At 33.2% G+C, this 26,394-nt stretch overlaps 3 protein-coding genes across 10 annotated transcripts in view; 1 reads left to right on the top strand and 2 right to left on the bottom strand.

Moving 5' to 3' along the window:
• The window catches only part of LOC148617241 (schlafen-like protein 2), a 66,150-nt gene that overhangs the window by 1,086 nt on the left and 38,670 nt on the right, over positions 1–26,394 (top strand). The gene's annotated exons all lie outside the window — the stretch shown is intronic.
• On the bottom strand, positions 1,457–8,641 carry LOC148617244 (uncharacterized). 6 transcript variants are annotated; one of them, XM_088584765.1, is made up of 7 exons: positions 8,403–8,592; positions 7,003–7,027; positions 5,404–5,480; positions 4,574–4,688; positions 3,666–3,697; positions 2,453–2,527; positions 1,457–2,199 (listed from the first exon to the last, which is right to left on the bottom strand). In XM_088584765.1, exons 3-7 carry the CDS (start codon positions 5,426–5,428, stop codon positions 1,712–1,714), a joined length of 735 nt encoding a protein of 244 aa, XP_088440891.1. In that variant the 5' UTR covers positions 5,429–5,480; positions 7,003–7,027; positions 8,403–8,592; the 3' UTR covers positions 1,457–1,711. The 6 variants fall into 6 exon arrangements, with proteins under 6 accessions (XP_088440891.1, XP_088440893.1, XP_088440889.1 ...); XM_088584767.1 differs by lacking the exon at positions 8,403–8,592 and adding an exon at positions 7,246–8,389; XM_088584763.1 differs by lacking the exon at positions 7,003–7,027 and having other exon boundaries at positions 8,403–8,641.
• Positions 15,909–26,361, bottom strand: LOC148617243 (uncharacterized). Of its 3 annotated transcripts, none has more exons than XM_088584761.1 (7): positions 23,658–26,361; positions 22,756–22,864; positions 20,397–20,470; positions 19,534–19,648; positions 18,061–18,092; positions 17,042–17,119; positions 15,909–16,702 (listed from the first exon to the last, which is right to left on the bottom strand). In XM_088584761.1, exons 1-7 carry the CDS (start codon positions 23,674–23,676, stop codon positions 16,218–16,220), a joined length of 912 nt encoding a protein of 303 aa, XP_088440887.1. In that variant the 5' UTR covers positions 23,677–26,361; the 3' UTR covers positions 15,909–16,217. The 3 variants fall into 3 exon arrangements, with proteins under 3 accessions (XP_088440887.1, XP_088440886.1, XP_088440888.1); XM_088584760.1 differs by having other exon boundaries at positions 15,910–16,702; positions 22,756–22,867; XM_088584762.1 differs by having other exon boundaries at positions 15,911–16,702; positions 20,940–22,867.

Genomic DNA, 26,394 nt, shown 5'->3' with positions numbered 1-26,394 from the left:
GATTGATTGATTGATTGATTGTTGGGGTTTGACATGAAATGGATGATAAAATGAACATGAATGATGATGAAATGAAAAAAAGGGATGGTACACAAGGATAATAGGGTCGACAAATTTAGATTACCATTAGAGAAAGGGAGGGATGGGTAAGATTGGGCAATTTAACCTCCTGTTGCGGAGCGCAAAGGTTCCTACTCCTATCGAATACCACAGCAGGGTTCTTTAACGTGCAAGGAACGTGGCATCTTTCCCAACACGGTGCACCACTATGGTTTGCGGTCAGGTTTTCCGTATTATATCCTGACAATCCCAGCATGTAAAACGCCAGGGGTACCCCATTCCACCACCTAAGGCAAATATCCCAGTTGCTCTGTGGGCAGAGCGCCTAGCCCCCGGCTAGTTTCTGAGTACTACTTAGTCGCCTTTTACGACAAGCTTAGCTTTGCTGCAGGCCTATTCTTTTAACACCCGGACCTGCACGGACAGCTGTCAGTATAGAAGTTAAAAGTTTTGAAAGAGGTTTGGTGGTACATTTTGCAGATCTAGCTATGTAACGTTGTTTGTATGGATTCTTGTAGAGTTTAGGAAACCAAAAGAGGATAGCACAGATTTATGGTTTTCCACAATCTCTTATTTGGAGAGTGTGGTAGCAGTCTTGTCACTGCTAGTATTTTCTACGTATACCTCTAATAATAAACATTGGATGTAAAACGTTTTGCAGACAAAAACAATGTTGTTTTGGGCATTGTCTAATGGTACGACAACATATTTGTCATGTAGAGTAGACAATGTTTTTGCTACGTCGGGGTCTTTGAAAACTGATGCAGCATTGGAACTCATTGACCTACTTAACACTTTCATTCGTTTCAAAACTAAAGACCCCAAGGCCTTTAACCACTCTGACAGAGAATCAATGTCTTTATGTTCTCGTTTTATCCATTTTCTTGCGTAGTCCTCCACGGCATCCATAAGAACTTTAAAGTTGTATTTCCAAATTATGGAGCGTGGTTCACGGTACTTGGGACCTTTAGAAAGGATATTACCCAGAGATTCGTTTTCGATGATGGTTAAATCTTCCGTAACGACGTGATCCGAAGGGCCATATTTGAATGGAGATTTTTTGCAAGAACAGTCAGGTGGTTTAGAGTTGAAGTCCTCAATATCGAGGTTCTGCAATAGCCTTTTATAATTGAAAATGTTGGATGCAATGGGTGAAGTATAGGAATATGAAATAATTGGTATTGATTTGTCTTTAAAATATGGGGGGATTTTGTTGGTAATGTTAGTAATGGAGGATGTTAGCCAAATTAATTGCATCTATATATTTGTTGACAGAAGGTAGAAACCCCAATGTAACTTCTTTCAGACTAACATAAGGCTATATGTGTGATATTTTCTATATTTCGCTTGTGAACTCCCGAATCAAAACTATTGCATTTTTCAATATTTTCGTATTTTATTTTCTCCTAAAGTTATATTTATTACCTAAAAGAGTAATTAATCAGGAAACCAAGATTCTTATTTAACACTATATTAAGGTCTTTTGTTATCATAACACAAATGTAGTAGTCGTATTAATAATAAATTATAAAAAGCATAAATATGAATTAACCGCACAATAAACCATTGTACAATACAACCATCAAGTGAATCTAAAGAACATACATAGGTAAAACACAACAACAAACAAGAAACACGATGATGTTAGCCATTAGGCTTTTGACTCTCTGTTGGCGGCATGGACTTCTGCTGTTACCTCTATTTCGTTGCTTTCAGTTCTTTGAGGAGTATAGTAATCAGAAAAGGAGTTTGATATGATCGTGTCGTGCTTTCTTTTGTCATACACTGGGGTTCGACTTTCCCATCCTGATTGCAACGGTTGATATGGATTTAAATAGCCCTCTGACTTAGCTGGTAAACTATAGAAAATGTTGTTTGGGTTTTTCCCTGGGTCTAGAATGTCTGGCAATGATATTGACTTCCTCCGAATATTTGTTGCCATGTCTGCTTCTCTTATTGAAGCATAATGATTATATAAATTGGCTTCCTCACTACATTGCGTGGTTTGTTGTGTTGGGTGTTCAGAAATCGACTTGATTTGCTTCCTCTTGACAACTGTTAAAATTGCTGTAAGCCCTAAGGCAATAGTCACAATTGACAATCCAATAAGCGATCCATACGAAATAATTAAGATATTACCTGGAAATAAGAACACAAAATGAAAAAGGGTGATCAGTGGTATTTAAATTAAAGAAACACTAAATTGTGTAAAATCATTAACTAATTTTACCTTTAAAAGTCGCCTCGAGCAAAGAAGAGCAATGTTTAATTTACAGAACGAAAAGCAATGTACGGCCGGTAGTAAACCCAATCTTAGATTAAAATATCTAAAAATAGCGGCAAGGTGAAAATACTGCAAAAAATATAAGCTTTTCTATTTTGTGTTTGTTACCTAATGATTTAATGGAATTGGTTACACCCATAACTTCAGTGCTGCTAAATTCAATGTATTCATGTACTGTTGTAACTGTAAAAAAAAATATTATATAATAGAGACAGAAAAGATTTTCCGAATGTTCCCTGTGTAAAATGTTCGATAATTCACATTGTAAAATAAATTCGATAATTTCACCCTCGAACTTTCTGCCGCCAAAACGTCACAACACGAAAATCAATCCATCTTTCACAAAATCTAAAAATTATCACGACAATATCAACAAATAATGGAGAAAATCTTTGTAATAAATAGGTTAATCAATTAGTTATCAAGAATTAAAAAATATATAATCATGATAATCAGTCGTGCCAAGAGCGAATAAAGATTTAACTTGTGCGCGGAACAAGTTCCGCACAGTCGTTAAATCGGGGCTTTCTACAGCATTCGTTATCATATTTTGGTTATTCACTGATTCCGTTTAATTATACTATTATTCATTTTGAGATAATGACATGATGATTTTTATTATATGCTGAAAATGAAGTCTAGGCAATATGTTTTGATTTAAAGTTCGATTCTTAATTACTTAATTTGATTAAAAGTGTGTTCCAATATAGTTATAAAAAGAATTCACCTAAAGACAGTCAACCAGAACAACAACACTTGGGTAAATGAAATATCCGAAACTGTCATAAACAATGGCGTAAGCTATGTTGGTTTTTCTACAACCAATTATGCAATAATAAATCATTTTCATTTGACAGCTCATGTCTAAGCGCACATATTACTGAATTTGGAATTATATTACCAATGAGTTTTTCATAATTAAACCGCTAAATGGAAAATTCAGCCGTTCTTAGAACAAAAACACGGTGATATGCGTATGCCAAATTTTACTCTTGATTAGCTAGTGGGAGGAAAATGTCATTTTTAGCATTTGCAGAAACCATAGAACTACACTTAGACATTGGTTTTTTTGTAGTACTATTTGGTATAAGTTTTTTCACCGAGAACCCGAGAACAAACAGAACAGATAGGTCATTTATAGCTTTATATATGCATTGGCTAGGTGAGTACGAAGAGTACTCACTTTCTCACCTTCTCATATTGTGAGATGAAAGTTAATTGTTTATATAATCTTTTGTACGAAATTTATCAAATTTTATTCTGGGTTCCGTTAGCGTGAACGGATGGAAAGACATTTAAGATAAGGGAAATATGTTATTACCTGTAATGCAACTTCCATCAACTGGATAACACCTGTAAATGTTAATACCAAGATGCAGTTCCGCTATCTTCTAATTGATCTATTCAGACATTGTATTGCATTCTAGGATTGTTTTTGTTCATGACGTATCTCATTGGTCAAAACGTACTTTACGATGACGCCGCGCAAACGAAACAATGTTTACGAGGACGGAGGTAAATTTCTGAATTGTAATAAAGTTTTATTTTGCAGTGTTTATTAAATTTACTTACAATCAAATAGCTAGTACAAAGAACTTTCCATGTTCAATGGAAAAAGGTAAATAGAACGTTGAAAAAATACAAAACTGATATAACTGAAAGACTAAAGGAACTCTGAGCCTTACATCTAAACGAAAAAACATTAAGTACTATAATATAGTATTGTATAGTTTATTTTCAACAGTGTTTCTTTTTATTCATTCGATTATATTTTTTGACACTAATTTCGCGATCCGATTAATAATACTTTTGTTTCAATTTCAACATGTTCAAGAACTGTGTCAACCATCAATGACATTTTACTTGTAAAATTTGCTCAAATTTTCACTTAATTATGTAATTAGTTGTGTTCATCCCATTTAATACCCTACACAACTCAGTTTATGTAAAACAAAACACTATTTTGTTTTGTTCGTGTTGTGTGGTCAGGACTCGACGATCTGATACCAATTAGATTTGCTGGTTGGTATCTTTTAGACAATTTACGTTGTAGAAAACTTAACAAGATTCCCCTTATTTGAAATATGCCCCATTTATACAACATGTCTTACAAATGGTGACATATTTCATATGGAGAACCTCCTATTTATCTGCTTTATCGCTTCGAGCTGATAAAACCACATTAAATTTGCAAAATATACAATGAAAGCGTATTGACAGAATACGAACTCATTAGAAGAACAGGTATTATCACACTTCCAAGCACAAGCTACACCATAATACCCTTTGTCACAGTCACGACATATATTGTCACCTTGCTTGCTTGTGCTTCCTTTTGGGCATCCTAGAACAGATTTTTTTATCTAATGATAATTCATTAATATGGATCATTTATCTTATAAAAAAGCATTAATTATAAATATATTTTAATGTTTGAAATTCTTTCATTTAATGTAAATTGTTGCGAGGATATATTTTAAGGAAAATAAGGGGAAACGGGATTGAAACATTAATATTCAAAAACAACTCATGGACACAACAATAATTACATAGCATGAACATGTATAGAATCAAAGTAAACGAGTAACCAACCCTAAATCCGCTAAAAAAAACTTGGATTCTTTTGATTAATCGCATGGCCTTAATTCATGTATTCATTGTGGGGGGAGGGGGGGCGCATAAACGATTACTAATACCTTTCTTTTACTACAGAGTAACAAAAAATAAATATGTTAATAAAAACGTATTTTAAAAGTGTCTTTAAGTGATGTACAGTGAAACCTGTCTAACTGGAACCCCAAATAAACCGAAACCCAGGCTAAACCAGACTGGTATGGCAGTTCTCCCCCTTAAATATCGATACAATTTAAACATGTGTAAACCATACATCCATCAAGATCGAACAAGTCTGTAGTCCTAAAAGCGTTCGGTTTACAAATTATTCTTGTAATTATCTCTCTTTTTTCACAGCAAAGGAAAAACCATTCAGTGTATATGAATATGGTGCATCTGTGCTCATTAGAAAACTATATTTTAATACAGTGTGCTGGTTGACTTACTTTTGCAATACGTGGAATTAAACATGTAGAAGTTTGCACAACATTCAAATTCACGAATATTTGGACTGCTGCTCTTGCTGAAAACAAAAGATCATTTTTTTTACACTTTTACACTAAGGAAATGCATATTCTTTTGCACAAAAAAAATATTATTATAACCTTAACAACCCAAAATCATGAATCTTATAAATTATGAAACTATTGCCCGTAAAAATATGATGATCATTTACACTTTTAATTTGTCGTAGAATATCACTGTTTATGTGGAAACTTACCATATCATTATGGGCTAATATGATGTGATTTCCAAGATATAAATAATATTGTAAATTAGACAGATAACGAAATCCTGAGTGTATACAGTAATTCTATGTAAACTAAACACCTAATAAACCGAAACCCAGTCTAAACCAAATTGGTATGGCACTTCCTTTTTTAAATTACTATAACAAAGTCAAACGTGCCCAAATCGAACAGCTTCATTTTCAAAAGGAAGCGGTTTAGAAATGTATCAAAGTATTTTGTCGACCTTCATTGAATAATAGTAATATGACATGAAAACGTGCGACGTAAACATGGAAAACAGGCTCAAATAAAGGTTCCATTTAATATCTTGTTATGTAGTAATAATAGATTTTGCTTCCATCCAAGAATAATAAATGTTTTTGTGTATAACAATTGTGTCAGGCGAATACTTTAGATATTGAAATGATAAAAGATAAAGCTACTTTACCCCTAAAAAAGGAAAACACCCTAACATGTGTAACCCGTCATCGATCGTTTATAGTTTCACTAATACATTAAGGTTCAATCTGACAAATTTGAAACACCTTAATTCCTTACACAGATATTTCAAATCGTGATTCACAAGCATTGTTTACACTTTTTAAACTTTGAAACGATTTTTATTTTCTCTCTTAGTCTTGCAAATGGCGTACAATGATATTTTATACATATTTGTTTTAATCACTTATAACATCATATTATTATGTCTTAATACCTTATTGAAAGTTATTTAACGTATTTGGCTTGAATACATTAACAATATCACAAAATATAATTATCAAGGTTATTGAACCCTTCACTCACAAAACATGTAAACGTTAGTTAAAGTATGATGAACGGTCCGTTTATACTCATCGATTTACTTTCAAAAGCAGTGAAAATATATAAATGAATGTATCCTTTATCCTTGAGACCTATTTAGTGAAATTTATATTGCAAATGGCGGCTTCCAACCGACACACGATAAACATGATTGAAAATTTCAAAATTCGAAAGGATATTACTGTCAAATAAATTTTGTTTTCAATTGTTCCGTATAAACGAATTCGAATCGTTTCGTATTACTAATCTAGCTGCATGTCTCTTGTCGAAGCAATGACAGTCATGGTTGCGTATGATACAAATGTAGCTGCAATATGTACATAGAAAAAAAATTGTTGGAAAAAGTGTTAGCGCGAAGCTGTATAAGATGGAAAATTAATCATGCTGTACGTCAAAGACATATGCTTGTTATATTTTTCGAGGAAATCAATACAAAGCATGCAGTGGTCATGGATGATATATGGCAAATTATTTTTTAAAACAAATATTTACTCAGTTCATATCACAAATGCAGCATCTATCGGAGGAGAAATGAATTACATAGAAAGCATTGGAATCAATTAATTAAATTAAAGATAACTCTTTACTTTAAGCAAAATTTTGTTGCATTGTTAATGTATTTTAAAGTCAATTTCTGAGTCACCATTTGTCGATTTAAAAGAAACTTTATACATTTGACATACATATGATATGAACATTGCATAAGAACACAAATTTCAATTTAGTAAAATTTACCTTGTGCCAAAGATATCTAAAGACCTGTATGATTTTTACATGGTTAGCCTTTTAGTTATTATTGAAGCACTACTTGGCATTCTAAGTAGCAATAGCGTCATAATTATGGTGATTCTAATTAAAGTTGTATATTTTACCATCGTTTCCGCGAATAACATATGTACATGTATGGGAAGTATATTCATTAAATCACATGATAGTTTAACGCTTAGTTAGTTAACAACCACAAAGAGGTTATAATTGAATAAATATTCCTATATATCGTTTGTTAATACTCTTTATGTTTGAGTAAATAATATATAACATATATACTCAATACTTGGTTTTTACAAGGCACTGTATATACTTTTGTGGCTGTGTTTGATAACTGAAACATGTTTTTTTCTCAAATGTCGGCACAAGGCTGCTACCGATCTTATAAATTACGGGAATCTTACAATGTTTGGAAATAGAAAGATTTTTTTTGACGTTATCCGATTGTCAAACGACGTATGATTGAATATTGTCCGATAATTTCGACAGGTCTATCTGCAACATGTAGTAAGAGAAGAGACAAATGTCTATCGCTATATGGATCTTAAAAACCTACTGATGAACTTTTTCTCCGTAGAAGTATTTATCTCAGATAGACACAGAAAAGGTTTTCATTTCACTTCTTGAAAAAATCCTGACGAGCCAGGTATGTTAATGAATAACAATATTATCCTTTTGATAGACATGATTTTTTTTAAAAACGACCGTTCAGTGATTACTTAATCCTGATGACCACAATTAATTCACTTATTGTACAAAACAAACGAGTAACTTTTACAATTGTGTTCAAAATATTGATACACTACTAGCAAGTAATATTTTTAAATGTTTCTTAATGCAATTTAAAAACGTTTTTATATGAAAGACGAAATTAAAAAAATACAAAACTTTTAGACCTTTTTCAAATAAGACAATTATTGTTATACTTATATTGTATATAGCAATAGGTGCTTAATAATCTAAGAACTAGAACTGGTTACTATAGAGCATGAAGAAACACAAATCATTAAATGCTAAAATAATTTCTAACTGCCTTGTATTTTTCTACCGATATCGAAAAAAAATACGTAAAATATTTAGGGCGCGTGTAGTGGTTATAATAAAGAAATAAACCGATACAATACCATATCCCATTATTGTCTTTGGCTGTTTCAATGGCAAGGATCCTAACATAACAAACAAATGCTGGTAACATTGATATCTTCAGTAAAACATTCATGTTGGTATCGAAGTCTTCTTAAAAATATGATAAAAAGAGCATATCATTAAATACGTCGTCGCAATTCCACTAGTCGAATTACTGAAAGGTTGACGTTTATCGAAAATATATATCAATATCAACTAGTCTTAATATTTTATCTATAACCGTGGTAATTTAACAAAGTTTTCCTTATTCAATTACCTCTTAAATGATTGGTAATTGGCATTGCTAACATATAAGGAAATAAACTAAGTAACGATTTAACACGGAAAACATTGATTTGAATTAATCATCAGAGCATGATTTATTCCATTTCGTCCATGGGTGGACATAGGGCGACTACAGTTTTTCTCCATTCGCTTCGGTTTTGGGCGATGGTGTTACAATTCTTCCACGTTAGTCCTACTCTCTTCAGTTCAGAGTTCAAACCCCTCCTCCAGGTGTTCTTTGGTCTTCCTCTTTTTCTTTGCCCTTGGGGATTCTAATCTAAAGCTTGCTTTGTAGTGTTTTTGTTGTTCTTCCTTAAAGTATGACCAATCCATTTCCATTTTCGGGTTCGAATGGTGTTTTCTATTGGTTGTTGTTTTGTTCTTTGCCAGAGTTTCTTGTTTGTTATTTTTTCTGGCCATCTAATATTCAGTATATTTCTTAGGCACTTGTTAACAAAGACTTGTATAGATTTCATGGTGTTTTCTGTTTCTCTCCAGGTCTCGCAACCATATAACAGGACAGACTTAACATTGCTGTTGAAAATTTTGATCTTAGTAGTCGTTCTCAGTGTTCTACTTTTCCATACTGGCTTTAGAATGGAAAAAGCCTGTAATGCTTTCATCTTTCTGGCTTGTACATCTTCGTCAGTGCCTCCAGTTGTACTCATGACACTTCCAAGGTACGTAAATTTATCTACATTCTCTATCTGTTGGTTATTTACCAATATTGGATCCATCTGGTTTTGTTGGATTCTCATGGCTTTGCTTTTGGCTGTGTTGATATACAATCCTGTTCTTTTAGCTGTTTCTTCGAGATGGTTGACCTGGTGTTGGGAATCTTGAAGACGATGCGATAGTGTGCATATGTCGTCTGCAAATTCGAGGTCTTCTAGACGAGATGTTAGTGTCCATTGTATACCATGAGGGTCGTTGTAAGCTGTTGTTGCTATCCAGTCGATGACTATGAGAAAGAGAAGGGGAGAGAGAATGCATCCTTGCCTTACGCCAGTTGTTACAGGGAAAGGATCCGTCAACGTACCAGCATGTATGACCTGACAAGAGAATTCTTCATACAGTAACTTAATCATGGAAATAATCTTAGGAGGAATCCCATAGTGTCCTAGAATGTTCCACAAGATCTGATGATCTATGCTGTCAAATGCTTTCTGGAAGTCAATAAAGTTTAGATATAGGGATGACTGCCATTCGATCGTTTGCTCAATAATTATTCTGAGTGTTACGATCTGGTCGACACATGATCGTTCTTGTCTAAATCCAGCTTGTTCATCTCTCAGCTTGCTATCAGTCTCTTCTTTCATTCTTTGTAAAATTATACTGCATAGGATTTTACTAGGAATGGACAAAAGAGTTATTTCTCTTCTGTTGTTGCAATTGGATTTGTCCCCCTTTTTAGGTAGTTTTACCAAGAGTCCCTTTTGCCAGTCTTTTGGAATTTTTTCTTTTTCCCATATCTGGTTTAATAGCCCAGGAAGATATTGAATGGTAGTGTCATTCATGGACTTGAGGGCTTCTGGTGGTATGCCATCGATTCCCGCTGCTTTCCCATTCTTAAGATGTTTTAGGGCTTTTCTTACTTCATTTTCGGTAATTTTGTCAGTCTCTATGTTAAGTGTTGGACCTTCTTCAAGTATTGGTGGATTTGTTGGTGGTGGTCTGTTCAATACCTCACTAAAGTGTTCTTTCCATCTGTCAAGCTGATCTTCTAGCTTTGTGAGGGTTTTGTTGTTTTTATCTTTGACTGGTAAATTTTCATTTTGAGAGATCTTTCCACTGAGTTGTCTTGTGATGTTATACAATGTTTTGATGTCTCCTTTTAACCAGGCGTTTTCAGCTTCTACTGCTAACTTTTCAGCATGGTTTCTTTTATCTCTTTTACAGCTTTTCTTCACTTCTCTGTCTTTTGCGCTGTAAACGTCTTGCAGGTTTTTCTTTTGCTGTCTGGTTTTGGCACTCATCAACTTTTCTTTTATTTCCCTTCTTTCAGATATTGTATCCCATGTTTGATCTGACATCCATTTCTTTCTTTTCACTTGAATGAAACTAACTGTTTCTTCGCATGCTTCCAGAATGGCTGTCTTTGTTGAGTTCCAGATGTCATCAATATCATTGTTCATTTCTTCAGAGCATGAACTTTTTAGGACATTTACACAGAGGACAAAATTTAAATAGCCCTTCAGCAGAATTGTTTTAAACTTTTCCAATTGAGATGCACAGGGGTACTGCGCGGTCTAATGCAACTTTTCATTTAATAGAAAAAATGTTGACTAATGTATTGTAAATAGTAGACAGATGTATAGCATTCACTTAAGGTTTCATTTACTTTTAAATGTACAGACATGATTTTCATGAAAACGTTGTCACCAGAGGTATTGAAATTAAATTAACCACACTCCCGCTTACTGCTCTACGAAATAGAGAGAGGAGGAACCGCGGGGGGGGGGTCGTTGGAGGGACATTTTATCCATATCAAAAAGTTGCTAATTATATAAAAGCGTTTCGCATGCTAAAGTACATGAATGATTTTCATGAACAATAATAGCCAAGGACGTAAAAAAAAATCTAGTTGATAATAATCATATATCACAAATACCATATATAAGTGCAAAGTATTGAGTACATATTCTTAGCACGAAAGTGGCAATTACACCAAGTAAAGGAACAGTCAGCTGATTATCAGCGTCTCTCATATTAGGCGTTTGATTGGTTAACACTGCGAGACTGCGAAATATTTTGGGGGATTTTTGTGTTTATAACCACAAAGACAGTCAAACTATATCCTCGATGCTACATTACCTTAGCTATATAATGAACAAAATGAAGGGTGTAACAGATATACGGAAAGTGATATCATTTTCAACTTGATTGTTATAATGTTATTTAATAAAGGTACAGTTCTTGCATATTTTCCAGCTGACAACAGGAAGAATAAGACACCATATACTAAGTAAGGAAAACAATTTGGCATATGTCGAAAGACTTTTCTAGAAACCGGCCATAATCTTGTAGGACGCTAAATCACTACACATTATAATACTATTTTAAGTTCAAACTGTCAAACAGGATGGCGTACAATTCAAAATATCATCTTCAATACCAATAACACAATATGCGGGGAACATAGAAAATGACAAGGAAGCACAAAAAGATAGGTAAATATACAATATAATACACAAAACTAGGGTGAACAACAACAAAAAAGTTTGTATGATTATCATGTTAAAAAAAGAAATGTAGATCAGCGGAACTGGAATTGATGAATACATGTATCTGATCAATTAAAACTATTCTTCATAGATAGATCAGCCTTTATTACTCAATATAAATTTGTTTCAAAGTATTATTACGACCATTCACGTGTTTTCTCGTATGTTCAATAAGGTGGGTAATTGACCTCAATTAATACTTACAAACCGGTAGGTTGTTTCCACTAAGACACCTCAAAAATAAGTGTATTCAAGTATACCCGCACTAGGAATTATATCATTAAACGTGTTTCCGAAATTGAGTAATTGGATTAAGGAGGATTTTAGCAATCAAGTTGGAAGGTAAGTACTATTCACATTTTACATTTTTAGATTGTTACTGGTCAAAGTTCAATAATAAAAACAACAACATAAACAAGGCTACCACGTGTTCTTATGTCAGTTCAGGTAACAATATTAGTCATTTTTTAGGACTTTTGGATCTATGCCTGTTAAGTTGCTCTCTGTGTTATTGCCTGATGGAAATAGCTGAAGCAAATGTGAAATGTCATAATCAGATGCTATCATTCTCGGTTTTTAGTTGTTGATACCGAGAGCCAATACACGAACGTCGTAAGACTAACATGCCTCAATTAGGTTTTGAAAACGAAACTTTTTCAGTACATCCATGAGTCGTTGTCGCTGTCGCCTAGTCGTCAGGTTTTCGGTTATGAATAACTTATCTGGGTCGTCTTTTAGTTTCTTTTTAACACTGAAGACTGCATTTCTTTGACGGTAAAAAAATAAATCGTGCTACCACACTTACTTGTTTGTTACGCACTTTTCCGATGGGATGTTTTCTACCTAAATCCTTCAGCATAATAGGTACCTCCAGCTTTTCATTACAGATATCCATAACAAATTTGTCGGTATCCATGTCCCTTAGCTTTTGTGGGTCAGGACAGGGTATATTATGGAATCACAGTCTAGTACGTCTACTATACTGTTCTTGTTTCTCTAGACGTCAGTCAAGATCAGTTCCTTGATTGTGTAAGTCTTTGATCTCATGTTGAAATTCATTAATAGTTTCGTTCTGACAATTCTTACATTCATTTGTATTTGGGCTTCATGGTCTATAATTTTCTTAACATGAGCTGAAATATGTTGCTTACTAGTGTACGGATGTAAAATTTTGTGGGCAACTCAGGTTGCGGTTGTGGTTGATGAATCTTGCTACTATCAGTATGGTCAACTTCGATGTTTCCTTCTTTAGGAGTTAAGTCTGATGAGTAGTTACCCCGTCGTTGTTTGGTTTGTCTGTCTGTTTGTTTGACATTACCGGGTATATAATCAGGACTAATAGGGTAATAACGTTTTAAAGTTTGTGATTTTTTTCTTATGAGTATCAATAGGAGTATCAACGGGAGTATCAATGTTTACATTCGTGTCCGCCATATTTGCATGTACATGAATATTGGTTGCCTATATTTACATTTTGAATGTTCAAAATTCTATTCAATTCTGATTGGCAATATTTTAGGTCATCCATAGAATACTATCGCAGCTGATTTTAACTGCTAATATCACATATTTGAGTTAAATTTCCAGTTTTAACGCTCTCACAATTTACAAACCTGCCATTGCTGACGCATGCCCATATATTGACGAAAATAGACGTGTTTGTAAGCACGGATTTTCATAGTGAAAGTGACCTTAAAAATCCTGATGCTGAGTCATTAATTATGGATAGTCATTTGTAATTCAATCAGATTCGTTATTCCTAAAAGTTACATTTATGTTTTATACTTGGGCGTTTTGGGTTGTGATATGAACACTATATACGCAGGTTCTGAAGGGATGTTGCCACAGATGAAAGAAAAGTTGACAATTCTGAATGAAAAGTCATCACGTTTGTCGTAAAGTTTGGTCAATAGTTTTCCTTTACCATCGCTTTCTAAGTGTAGGTCAAGATAGAAGGCTGACTTTCACAGTGTTTGTAGTATCCTTTATGTCAAGTTCTTTTGGGTAGATGCGGTGTATCAAATCCCCGAAATTAGGATTGTTTACAGGTAATACGTTATCTATATAGCGGGAACTGAGATTAAAGGATCTAGCAAAACAATATTCTTTCTTTCTGATCAGATCAGCTATAAAGTCAGCCTCATAAGAGTAAAGGAATAGGTCAGCGAGTAGAGGAGCACAATTTGTTCCCATTTGAATGCCGACCGTTTGTTGAAAAACGTGTCCACCACGCTGGACAAATATGTTGTCGATTATGAATTCCAGCATTTGTAAAGATGTTCTTCTGTATTTTTGGCAGATGATTTGGAATTATTTTTTACAAAGTGTGAGGAATTTCTACCATGAACTATATTTGTACCTAGGTGTACCACCTTTAAAAAAAATAACGATATAAAATGTTTTTATGTCGGGGTTAACTGAGTATGGGGAATAGAAGTATACAGTGTTAAAAATCATAGGTTTTAATGCTATTATATTCTAAAAATAGTTTAAACTAATTGTCTCCAAAAGTTCTTTCGACTTTTTCAGGATCCACATTGAATTAATATCACTTCGGGAGTAACACGTGTTGTGGTATAACTGCAGACCCTTGTTGAATGATTGATTGACTGATTGTTGGAGTTTGACATGAAATGGATGATAAAATGAACATGAATGATGATGAAATGAAAAAAGGGATGGTACACAAGGATAATAGGGTCGACAAATTTAGATTGCCATTAGAGAAAGGGAGGGATGGGTAAGGTTGGGCAATTTAACCTCCTGTTGCGGAGCGCAAAGGTTCCTACTCCTATCGAATACCACAGCAGGGTTCTTTAACGTGCAAGGAACGTGGCATCTTTCCCAACATGGTGCACCACTATGGTTTGCGGTCAGGTTTTCCGTATTATATCCTGACAATCCCAGCATGTAAAACGCCAGGGGTACCCCATTCCACCACCTAAGGCAAATATCCCAGTTGCTCTGTGGGCAGAGCGCCTAGCCCCCGGCTAGTTTCTGAGTACAACTTGGTTGCCTTTTACGACAAGCTTAGCTTTGCTGCAGGCCTATTCTTTTAACACCCGGACCTGCACGGACAGCTGTCAGTATAGAAGTTAAAAGTTTTGAAAGAGGTTTGGTGGTACATTTTGCAGATCTAGCTATGTAACGTTGTTTGTATGGATTCTTGTAGAGTTTAGGAAACCAAAAGAGGATAGCACAGATTTATGGTTTTCCACAATCTCTTATTTGGAGAGTGTGTTAGCAGTCTTGTCACTGCTATTATTTTCTACGTATACCTCTAATAATAAACATTGGATGTAAAACGTTTTGCAGACAAAAACAATGTTGTTTTGGGCATTGTCTAATGGTACGACAACATATTTGTCATGTAGAGTAGACAATATTTTTGCTACGTCGGGGTCTTTGAAAACTGATGCAGCATTGGAACTCATTGACCTACTTAACACTTTCATTCGTTTCAAAATTAAAGACCCCAAGGCCTTTAACCACTCTGACAGAGAATCAATGTCTTCATGTTCTCGTTTTATCCATTTTCTTGCGTAGTCCTCCACGGCATCCATAAGAACTTTAAAGTTGTATTTCCAAATTATGGAGCGTGGTTCACGGTACTTGGGACCTTTAGAAAGGATATTACCCAGAGATTCGTTTTCGATGATGGTTAAATCTCCCGTAACGACGTGATCCGAAGGGCCATATTTGAATGGAGATTTTTTGCAAGAACAGTCAGGTGGTTTAGAGTTGAAGTCCTCAATATCGAGGTTCTGCAATAGCCTTTTATAATTGAAAATGTTGGATGCAATGGGTGAAGTATAGGAATATGAAATAATTGGTATTGATTTGTCTTTAAAATATGGGGGGATTTTGTTGGTAATGTTAGTAATGGAGGATGTTAGCCAAATTAATTGCATCTATATCTTTGTTGACAGAAGGTAGAAACCCCAATGTAACTACTTTCAGACTAACATAAGGCTATATGTGTGATATTTTCTATATTTCGCTTGTGAACTCCCGAATCAAAACTATTGCATTTTTCAATATTTTCGTATTTTATTTTCTCCTAAAGTTATATTTATTACCTAAAAGAGTAATTATCCAGGAAACCAAGATTCTAATTTAACACTATATTAAGGTCTTTTGTTATCATAACACAAATGTAGTAGTCGTATTAATTATAAATTATAAAAAGCATAAATATGAATTAACCGCACAATAAACCATTGTACAATACAACCATCAAGTTAATCTAAAGAACATACATAGGTAAAACACAACAACAAACAAGAAATACGATGATGTTAGCCATTAGGCTTTTGACTCTCTGTTGGCGGCATGGACTTCTGCTGTTACCTCTATTTCGTTGCTTTCAGTTCTTTGAGGAGTACAGTAATCAGAAAAGGAGTTTGATATGATCGTGTCGTGCTTTCTTTTGTCATACACTGGGGTTCGACTTTCCCATCCTGATTGCAACGGTTGATATGGATTTAAATAGCCCTCTGACTTAGCTGGTAAACTATAGAAAATGTTGTTTGAGTTTTTCCCTGGGTCTAGAATGTCTGGCAATGATATTGACTTCCTACGAATATTTGTTGCCATGTCTGCTTCTCTTATTGAAGCATAATGATTATATAAATTGGCTTCCTCGCTGTATTGCGTGGTTTGTTGTGTTGGGTGTTCAGAAACCGACTTGATTTGCTTCCTCTTGACAACTGTTAAAATCGCTGTAAGACCTAAGGTAATGGTCAAAATTGACAATCCAATAAGCGATCCATACGAAATAATAAAGATATCTAAAAATAATAAATAAATGCATAAGGGTGATCAATGGTATTTACTTTACAGAAACATTTAATTGTGAAAGATCATTACCTAGTTTTATTTTTAAAAGTATAGACCAGGATAATGGGCATAAAATGTGTCAATTACTTTTTTAAAGCACTTGTTTAGGTATTCATATGATAATTTCAGACCCTAGTTAAAGCGAAAGAGGGCACCTACAATATTGTGAGCATATTTATTCGCTGGCACAACATTTTGACCCAATCTCCGATGCAAATATTTATATATAATACCAGTTCAAATAAGACGATTAAAGTACAAAAATAGCCTTTCTATTTTGTGTTCTTTACCTTTTGATTGAATGGAGTCAGTTACACCTATAACTTCAGTGCTGCTTAATTCAATGTATTCACGAACCGTTGTTGTAACTGCAAAAAAAAAATACTGTATAATATAACGAGCAAAGATTTACCGAATTTTCCCTATGTAAAATTTCGATAATTCACATTGTGAAATAAATTCCGTAATTTCTCCAGCCAAAACATCACAGGACAAATATCATCCCACCTTTCACAAAATCTATGATTTATGTAGAAAATATCAACACATAATGGTGAAAATCTGTATAATAACTAAGATAATCATATTTTCGTTATAAACTCTTTTCATTTAATTATCTTATTATTCATTTTGAGATAATACATGATGATTTTTATTATATGCTATTTGAGAATGAAGTCTAGGCAACACGTTTTCATTTATAGTACGATTCTTAATCACTTATCTGATGAAAGTTGTGATACAATATAGGTATAAGAAGAAGTCACCCTAAAGACAGTCAACAACACTGGAGTAACTGTCTCAAACAATGACATATACTATTTTGCTTTTTTTATAGCAAAGTTTGTGATAATAAATCATAATCATTTGGTAGCTCATGTCTAATCACACGTATTACTGAATTTGCAATTGTACTACCAAAGAGTTTTTCGTAATGAAACCGCTAAATGGAAAATTCAGCCGTTCAAAAACACGGTAATGGGCGGGTGGTGGGAGGCAAATGCTACATTTTTAGGCGTTTGCAAAAATCATTGAACTCCAAATAGGCTTTAGTTTTTGCAGTAATGTGACGATACGGTTTGGTACAAGTTTTTTTTACTGAGAACAGAAAGAAGAGAAAGGCCGTTTGTAAACTTTTCATCGGTCAGGTGAGTACGAACAGTACCTTTTTTTCTCGCTTTCTAATATTGTCCCAGAAGAACATTATTTGTTTATATATCTTTTGCACAAAATTAATCAAATATTTTTTAGGATTACGTTATTTTGAACGGATGGAAAGACATAAAAGATAAAGTAAATATATGATTACCTGTAAAGCAACTTCCATTAACTCGATTACACCTGTAAATGTAAATACCACAATACCAGTTCCGCTGTCCTCCAATTGACGGATTCAGAAATGTATTGCATTTTGTTATTGTTATTGCTCATGACGATGAAACGTATTTTACGATAATACTGTACCGACGCAACATTTTTTACGAAAACGAAATTTGAGTTTCTTAATTAGTCTATTCAAGAAGTACTATCTAATATATTTTTAGTTCGCAGTTTTTTGGAGTTTTTTTACGTAACAAACAACCTGTCAAATAGCTAGAACAAAGAATGTTTAGTGTTCAATTGAAAAAGCTAGATAGAATGTTATAAAAACTTATATAACGATACCAAAACATCGAAAGTCGGTGACAAATTAAAAGCAACTTTTAACTACTAGCAAACAAAGAACGAAACAAATATTCCCGTACTCTGAGAACAAATTGAGGCCAATAAACAATACTTAGACCCCCAACAAGCTGCATCGTTTAGGAATGTTTCCTCTGCCTCTTGGTTCCCTTGATTACTCTTTCAATTGGAACCTTGGAACCCTGGGAAATCAATTCCAGTACAGTTCGCAATTTGCACCGGTAGTGTCAAGGAGAAGCGTTACAAAATATGTTGGGCACTGCAAAAGTGCAATAAGATAAAGTTGATTCTTTTTTATGTGACCTACGATATGTTGGCGAATCCATACATCCTCATCAAAACGTTTAAACGGAGATAGAGGCCATATAACAAAAAGCTCTTTCTTCCTATAAGTCAAAATTTAAAATACCAAACGACTGTCTTGAGAATATTTTAACCAGATGAAAGTCTTAATATCTTAACAGAACACGATCATGAGAGATCCTAACGAAATTATTTAAAAAAACAAAAAAGACATTAAGTACTATAGTAAAGTATTGAAGAGTTTCTTTTCATCAGTGTTTATTTATTTATTTTTCTCTCGGTTATATTTTTACACAAAGTTCGAGATCAGATTTAAACTTATGTTTCAATAACACAATGTTCAAGATCTGTTGATGAAATTTTACTTATAAAAAATGGCGTACGTTTTCAATTAATTAAGCAATTAGTTTTCATACTGTTTACTACCCTACACACTCAGTTTATGTTTAAAACGCTGTAGAAGATCCAGAAATTTTGCTAATTTATATTTGTATTGTTACATCTTTATTGGTATCGTTGTATAATCCTGTAGACTTATATGATTTCTTGTTTCTACTAGATCGTCATGACTCGATGATTTGATACCAATTAATTCGCTTGCTGGTAGACTATTCACTATATAGAGAAGTTAAAAAGATTCTGTAATTGAAATATGCCCCATTTGTACAACATATTATACAAATGATGACATATTTCATAAAGAGAACCTCTTATGTATCAGCTTTATCGTTTCGAGCTGATAAATTGCATTTAATTCGCAAAATATACAATGAAAGTGTATTTAAAGAATACGAACACATTAGAAGAACAGGTATTGTTACACTTAAAAACACAAGCTGCACCATAATACCCTTGGTCACAGTTACGACATTCATTGTCACCTTGCTTGCTTGTGGTTCCGTTTGGGCAAACTAGAATAGATTTTTTTTATCTAATAATAATTCATTAATATGATCATTTGTCTTATAAAAATGCATTCAATTTAACTAATTGTTGAAATTCTTTCACTTAATGTTAGTTGTTTAAGGGATGTTTTAAGGAAAATAAGGTGAAATTAAAAAAAACACAACTCATGCATGGACAACGATCAGACAAAAATAGATTCAAACAATAATAATATGAAAATACAGAGCATGCTCATATATAGAAGCAAAGTAAATGAGCAACCCTGAATCCACTGAAAAACTTGGCATATGGAACAATTGCACTGGAAGGGTAAGCGTTCTCTTTTTTTTTTTATCTTCCACAGGGCTTTAACTGTCAAGTATTCTTATAGGGGGAACCATACAAGCGATTATTGAATAAAAGTATCCTAAATATGTCATTAAGCGTTGTACAGTAAAACCTGTCTAACCCAAACACCTAATAAACCGAAACCCAGTCTAAACCAAACTGGTATGGGAATTCTTTCCTTCAATATCGATACAATTTGAACCTGTGTAAACCAAACATCCGATATGACCGAACAACTTCTGTAGTCCTAAAAGAGTTCGGTTTAGGAAGGTTTCACTGTCACTGTCTATATAATAAAAACTATTTTTGCAATTATCTATCTTTTTTTACAGCAAAGGAAAAACCATTAAGTTTATATAATTGGTGCAAATTATAAAACTACACGTTTAATACAGTTTATTTGTTGTCTTAGAAAAGTGGACTTACTTTTGCACGTGGACTTAAACTTGTAGAAGTTTGCACAGCATTCAAATTGATAATTGTCTGTATTGCTGCTCATGCTGAAAACATAAGATTTTTTGCACTAAGGAAAATGTATATTCTTTTGCTAAACAAATTATCATTAAAACCTCAACAACCGAAAAATCATTAATCTTATAAATTATAAAAGTAATGCCTAGTGCCAATAAAAATATGATTCATTTACACTTTAATTTTGTCGTAGAAATCTCTTATATGTTCGATAGTGTATGGGCAATATGATGTGATTTCCAAGATATGAAAATATTGTAAATCAGACAGATAACAAAATCCTGAGTGAATACAATAACCCTGTCTAAACTGAACCCCTAATAAACCGAAATCCAGTCTAAATCAAATAGGTATGGCACTTCTTTTCTTAAATTACGATAACAATTTTAAACTTGTCAAAATCGAACAGCTTCTTCATTTTCAAAAGGAAGCGATTCAGACAGGTTTCAATATATTTTACCGACCTTCATTGGATAATAATTTGACATGGAAACGTACGATGTAAACATGGACAACAGGCCCAAATGACGGTTCCTTGTAATCTCTCATTATGTAGTAATAAAAGATGTTGCTTCCATCCATGAATAATATTTTTTGTGCATAACAATTGTGTCAAATTAATACAAATATTGAAATGATAAAAGATATAGCTACTTTACTCCTGAAAAAAAAGAAAACGTCTTACCATATAATAACCCGTCATAGATCGTTTATAGTGTCAACCAAATAGTTTTACTAATTTTATGCTAAATACGAAAAAATACGGATAGTATACATTAAAGTTCAATCTGACAAGTTTAAAACACCTTAATTCCTTACATAGAAATTAAAAATCGTGATTGACAAGCATTTTACACTTTTTATTTTTTTTAAACTTTGTTCTTAGTCTTGTCAGCTTTTGAACTGATTTTGGTTTAAAAACATAAAAATTATTATTAACAAGATTATCGAACCATTCACTCACAAAACATGTTAGATTAGTAAGGTTTTGGAATGGATTGTTCGTTTTCGCTCATCGACTAACTCTTAAAAGCAGTACAAATCTGAAAATGAATGTATCCTCTATCCTAGAGACCTATTCAGTAAACTTTATCTTGCAAGAGTAATCAAAAGAATGTAATCCAGGCACAAAGAACCAACATGGAAAACAGACATACACAACATAGAATATAAAGTAACTAAAATTATTCATACAAAGTAACAAAAGCAAATGAGCAACTCGGACTTCACTAAAAGCTGGGAGCATGCACCAGGTGCACCGGTAGGGTAAGCGTCCTCCGCTTTTCTTGAAACACCCACCGAGTTGCTCATAAAAAGCCAAGTCCGGGGTTGAAATTGAAATTATTGCTTCCAACCGAAATAAGATAGACATGATTGTAAATTTCAATATTCGAAGAAAATACGGGCTACTATTGTTCTTTTCAATTGTTCTGAATAAATGATGTGAAACCGTTTCGTGCAACTAATATGCCTCTTGTTGAATCAATTACAGCCAATGTTGCAATATGTCAATTACTGAACCATTTATTGTCGATGAAAACAACCAGAAAAAGCTTATATTTAGATAACAGTTTAATGTTACATATTCTTAAAAATCATATGGCAATACCCTTTATGTTTAAGTAAATTATATATACCATATATTTTCGAAAGGCCTATATGCAACAGTCAGTAAGAGAGGAAACGAACGTCTATCGCTATATGAATCTTGGAAAATCAACGGATGCACTTTTTCTCCGTCGAAGTGTTTTTGCTTCAGGACGCAAAGAAAAGGTGTTTTATTTTACTTCTTGAAAAAAATCTGACGAGCTAGGAGTGTAAGTAAATAAAAAAATATTATCTTCTTGATAAAAATTATTTATTTTTTAAATCGACCATTAAGTAATAATTTAATCCTGATGTAACACAATAATCACACATGGTACAGAACATAGGTGTAACTTTTACAATTGTGTTCAAAATATGGATACACTGTTGACAAGTAAAAACAATCTATTAAAAGGGCAGAGTTTCTATTAAATGTATCTTAGTGCAATTTAAAAATTTGTTAATATAAAAGACGAAATAAAAAAGACAAAACTCATAGACCTTTTCAAATAGAACAACTTATACTTACACAGTATGTAACAATAGGCACTTCCTAATCTGAGAACTAGAACTGATTAGGGCATGAAGAAAAACAAATCATAGGCTCTTAAAATAATGATTGAAATTCTAACTCCCTTGTTTTTACTACCGGTACTGACAATAAAATCGCGTAAAATATTAAGAGCGTGTGTAGTAGTAATAATCGAGAAATAAGTCGATACAATACCATATCCCATCATTGCCTTTGGTTGTTTCAATGGCAAGGGTCCCAACAAAACAAACAAATGCTGGTAACATTGATATCGTCAGTAAAATGTTCATGTTGGTATCGAAGTCTTCTTAAAATATTTTATAAAAAGAGCCTATCATCAAAAACTTCGTCGTAATTCCACTATTCGAATTACTGAAAGGTTGATGTTTATTTAAAGCATATATCGAATGTCTACTTGACTTTATATTTCATCTATTTCCTTTGTAATTCTAAAATAATATAGTTCCTAACTCACTCATCAAATAGCCGATTCATTACTAATTCCAATTACTTCGAACAAGGAACGGCTCCTCATCAAAAATTGTAGATTGCTAACATATAAGGAAATAAATAAAGTTGCGAGTAAAATAAGAGAAACATCGATTTGATCGAATAAACTATCCCAGCAAATATGTGTGTATTTTGTAAGAAGGACACATTTGTATTTATTGTTTCTTATGAAATTGTTACCCTATTGTGGGCCAAATTAATTTTATGTTTTTGTAGATGATTGTTTAATTAAGCTTTTATGTCAATTATAGAGAAAATTGCAAAATTTGACAATCGCTATGGAACATGACAAAGTTCGTTTTCAAAATATGTTCATCTATTTCATATCGCAAATGCATCCTTTCTCGAAGTTGAATGTTGATGTTTGATTAACTGCTACAGTGAAAGAAAAATAAAATACATTGAAATTCATTGAAAATGGGAAATAACTCTTTCATTTTGTGCATAATTTTGTTTCTTTCTTCGGGAAGAGTAAAATCATTTTCTGAGCCATCAATTGTTGACTTAAAACATCTTTGTACTATTGGACATATATATGTGATATAAAAATTACATTGGAACAAAAAATTACGTGTTATAAAAATTACCATGTGCCATCCACTTCATAGGAATTGCCTGGTCTCTAAATGGACACTCTCTTAAAACAAAAAAAATGAATACCGAATCAGGTTAATTAATGGAAAGCCAATGATAAAACAAATCCATGGACAAACGGAAGAAACCAAATGCAACAACCCCAACTAAACACCTAGGTCAAACTCGTGATCAAAAAACGTTTTGAGTTACTTTAAAGCCATCCACTTAAATTTACTGCTTAGTACTTTAAGAAATAATCTAATCAATAACTTCCAATTGTATCATAACTTATATTTAATTCTACGTGAAAGGTTTTTGTTTCGGTTTATTGTTTTATTAAACAATTTTTTTCAGGCACGTGTTTGTTATTTAGGTTATTGTTTTGATGCTGGTAATGAGAGATTATTTCATTGGAAATACATGTACAAAATACCAAAATTCGCAGTTTTTATTCGAGATTGGTATGTTTTAGTTAGATGCCTTTCATACGACATTTATCAAGGTGGTTTCACGTCCCCTATTGTATAGCTTATACTTATTTTATTTTTCTCGGTATACTATCTTTATCCTTTATTTTAATTATTGTAATCTCCGTTATATAATCATTGTTTCTTAGTATGTTTGGAATTGTACACTTTGCTTTGAAGTAATGTTCACTTTGTAACTGAAGCTGTCAGTAAGTTAAAAAATCTTGAAAAAAGTCTTCGAAGTCGCTAATCGTCAAATATTCTCTGCCACTGATTTTGGCTTTCAACATCCGAAATGGCACGAATGCGATATGCTCTTAAGTCGGGCAGAGACTTATAATTAAATTACAGGTCGATATGAATCGGGTGACTTCCGCTAGAATCTTGGGTCCCTTAATATGACGACCCAAATATTTTCAATAAAAAAAATGGTTACCAGGAACCAGATTAAATAACTGACAATTGACTATATAAATAATGTATGGGACTTATATAGTCAATTGTAACGAGCTCCTGTGTTTGAATCGGAAACTGGGTAATATTACGATGACCTATATGGTCTAATAACGAGCCCCTGTATCTGAATCGGAAACTGGGCAATATTACGTAAATTCAATGCTAATCGATCATTTCATCGCTTAATGTAAATGTCCCGTTCTCATACAAGCAAAAAAAAACAAATATATGTATGATACTTTTTTAAAGATGTACATTTAGCAATTTTTTGGTTGCTGGTGATATTGACCAGGGAACCAGATTAAATAACTGGTAATGAATATTTATAAATATCGGGGCCGTGATAATTTATATGACCTATATTATATAGTCTTGTAACGAGCCCCTGTGTCTGAATCGGAAACTGGTAATGTTCAATGCTAACCGATCATTTCATCTTAACTTCTCGTTCAATACAATTAAGAAAACACACGTAGAACAAATGTTCATATTTAAGAGGTACATTTTTATCTCGTATGAAGTTAGAACTATGACGCTATGGCGGAAAATACGGCACAGATCTGCAGCATTACGTGGAGTAATAATATAAAATTATGCAAATCATATGCGAATATAAAGTACTGAAATTACGAGTGCAAGAAGTCGCTAACAATATTAGCCACTTAAAAATGTTTTCTCAGTCTTAATTATCCGTACATGAGATAACAATGTCGAATTCGTAAAACGAGCCTTTCAGAGTTCACTTGCTGTGTTTGCACTCATAGGAGAGCTCCTACTACTTCTTGCAAAACACCCTTCGTGCTTCTCGTTGAGGGAAGTTCAAGTCCAGTTAAAAAGCATGACCGAAAATGTGTACTTTTATTTTTTATCAGCGAGTTCTTTCTTAACTCAACCTCAACTCTTATTAGTTAAATATCTGTAATACGTACTTTTATTGATTTATTAGTATTGTATTTAAATAAAAGGGGTACTGCAATGTTTCCGACGGGGTGAAGGTCGTTTGAACGGCAAAGCTGACCTTGTACATGTTGCAAATGACTAAATATAGGGGTTTTTATGTCAAGAGGCACTTAATCGGATAAAAAGTATCACAAAGTATCAATTGTGATGGACGTATTATTCTATTATTCATTTATGTCTCGTGTGAACCAATTGTACAAGTTGAAATTTCCTTTTGGCTATTTTTGTCACATCATGATATTGATATCACGAGTTACAGGAAGTCGGAAGATGAATGACCTAAAAAGATAAGTAGGTAAATATGTTCGAAGAAAAGCAAAACAAATCTGATTGAGAAACAGAGGTTGAAAGTTAAAAAAAAAAACTGGTGGCAAAGTTATTTGATCAAGAAAAGTGTAAATAAATATTTTAACAAAGTTCCTTCTTACATCATTACTACAGAGTTTGTCGAACCAATTACGTTACGCATTGATATATGCCAATATGCGTTACCTTATGTTTCCCAAGGGTTCCATTTGATAATTTGAGAAGACGCGGCCACAAGTGTCACACTAATGATAGATCATTTGTAGGCATAGCGGTCAATAGTCCTATCAAATAAGTTTGATTATTTGCATTCCAAATCGACCAAGTCAAATTAGTTTACAGAATATCTTGGGTATTTTTCTGTATTTGCTAAATTTAAGGCTAAAGGATGTAAGTGGGCAAATGTTCGATGGATTTTATTCTCAGTTTAAGTTGTGGTAAAAAAAAAAAATTTTTAAATAATTTTTTGAAAAACTGGTTTTGTATTTATTTTTTTACACTGAACTTCCTAAATATTTGGTTCTAATGCCGCTGATAAGAGGTTACTCCTTGAATCAAG

This window comes from Perna viridis, chromosome 5, assembly GCF_037379345.1.
Source record: "Perna viridis isolate PV_CMFRI_1.1 ecotype Kerala chromosome 5, ASM3737934v1, whole genome shotgun sequence".
Lineage (NCBI taxonomy): Eukaryota > Metazoa > Mollusca > Bivalvia > Mytilida > Mytilidae > Perna > Perna viridis.
The sequence above is the reverse complement of the archived record's forward strand: the minus strand, read 5'-3'. Positions and strand labels throughout refer to the sequence as shown.

Excerpts from the sequence above, each read along its gene's own strand:
- LOC148617244 (XM_088584763.1), bottom strand. The coding sequence starts at position 8,497 with ATGAATGTTTTACTGAAGATATCAATGTTACCAGCATTTGTTTGTTAT. Across the intron at positions 4,689-5,403 it reads TAATTCCACGTATTGCAAAA|GATGCCCAAAAGGAAGCACA; the intron begins GTAAGTCAACCA and ends AATCTGTTCTAG. Across the intron at positions 2,528-3,665 it reads TGATGGAAGTTGCATTACAG|TTACAACAGTACATGAATAC; the intron begins GTAATAACATAT and ends TTTTTTTTACAG.
- LOC148617243 (XM_088584760.1), bottom strand. Across the intron at positions 19,649-20,396 it reads GTTTAAGTCCACGTGCAAAA|TTTGCCCAAACGGAACCACA; the intron begins GTAAGTCCACTT and ends AATCTATTCTAG. Across the intron at positions 16,703-17,041 it reads TGACTCCATTCAATCAAAAG|ATATCTTTATTATTTCGTAT; the intron begins GTAAAGAACACA and ends TATTATTTTTAG.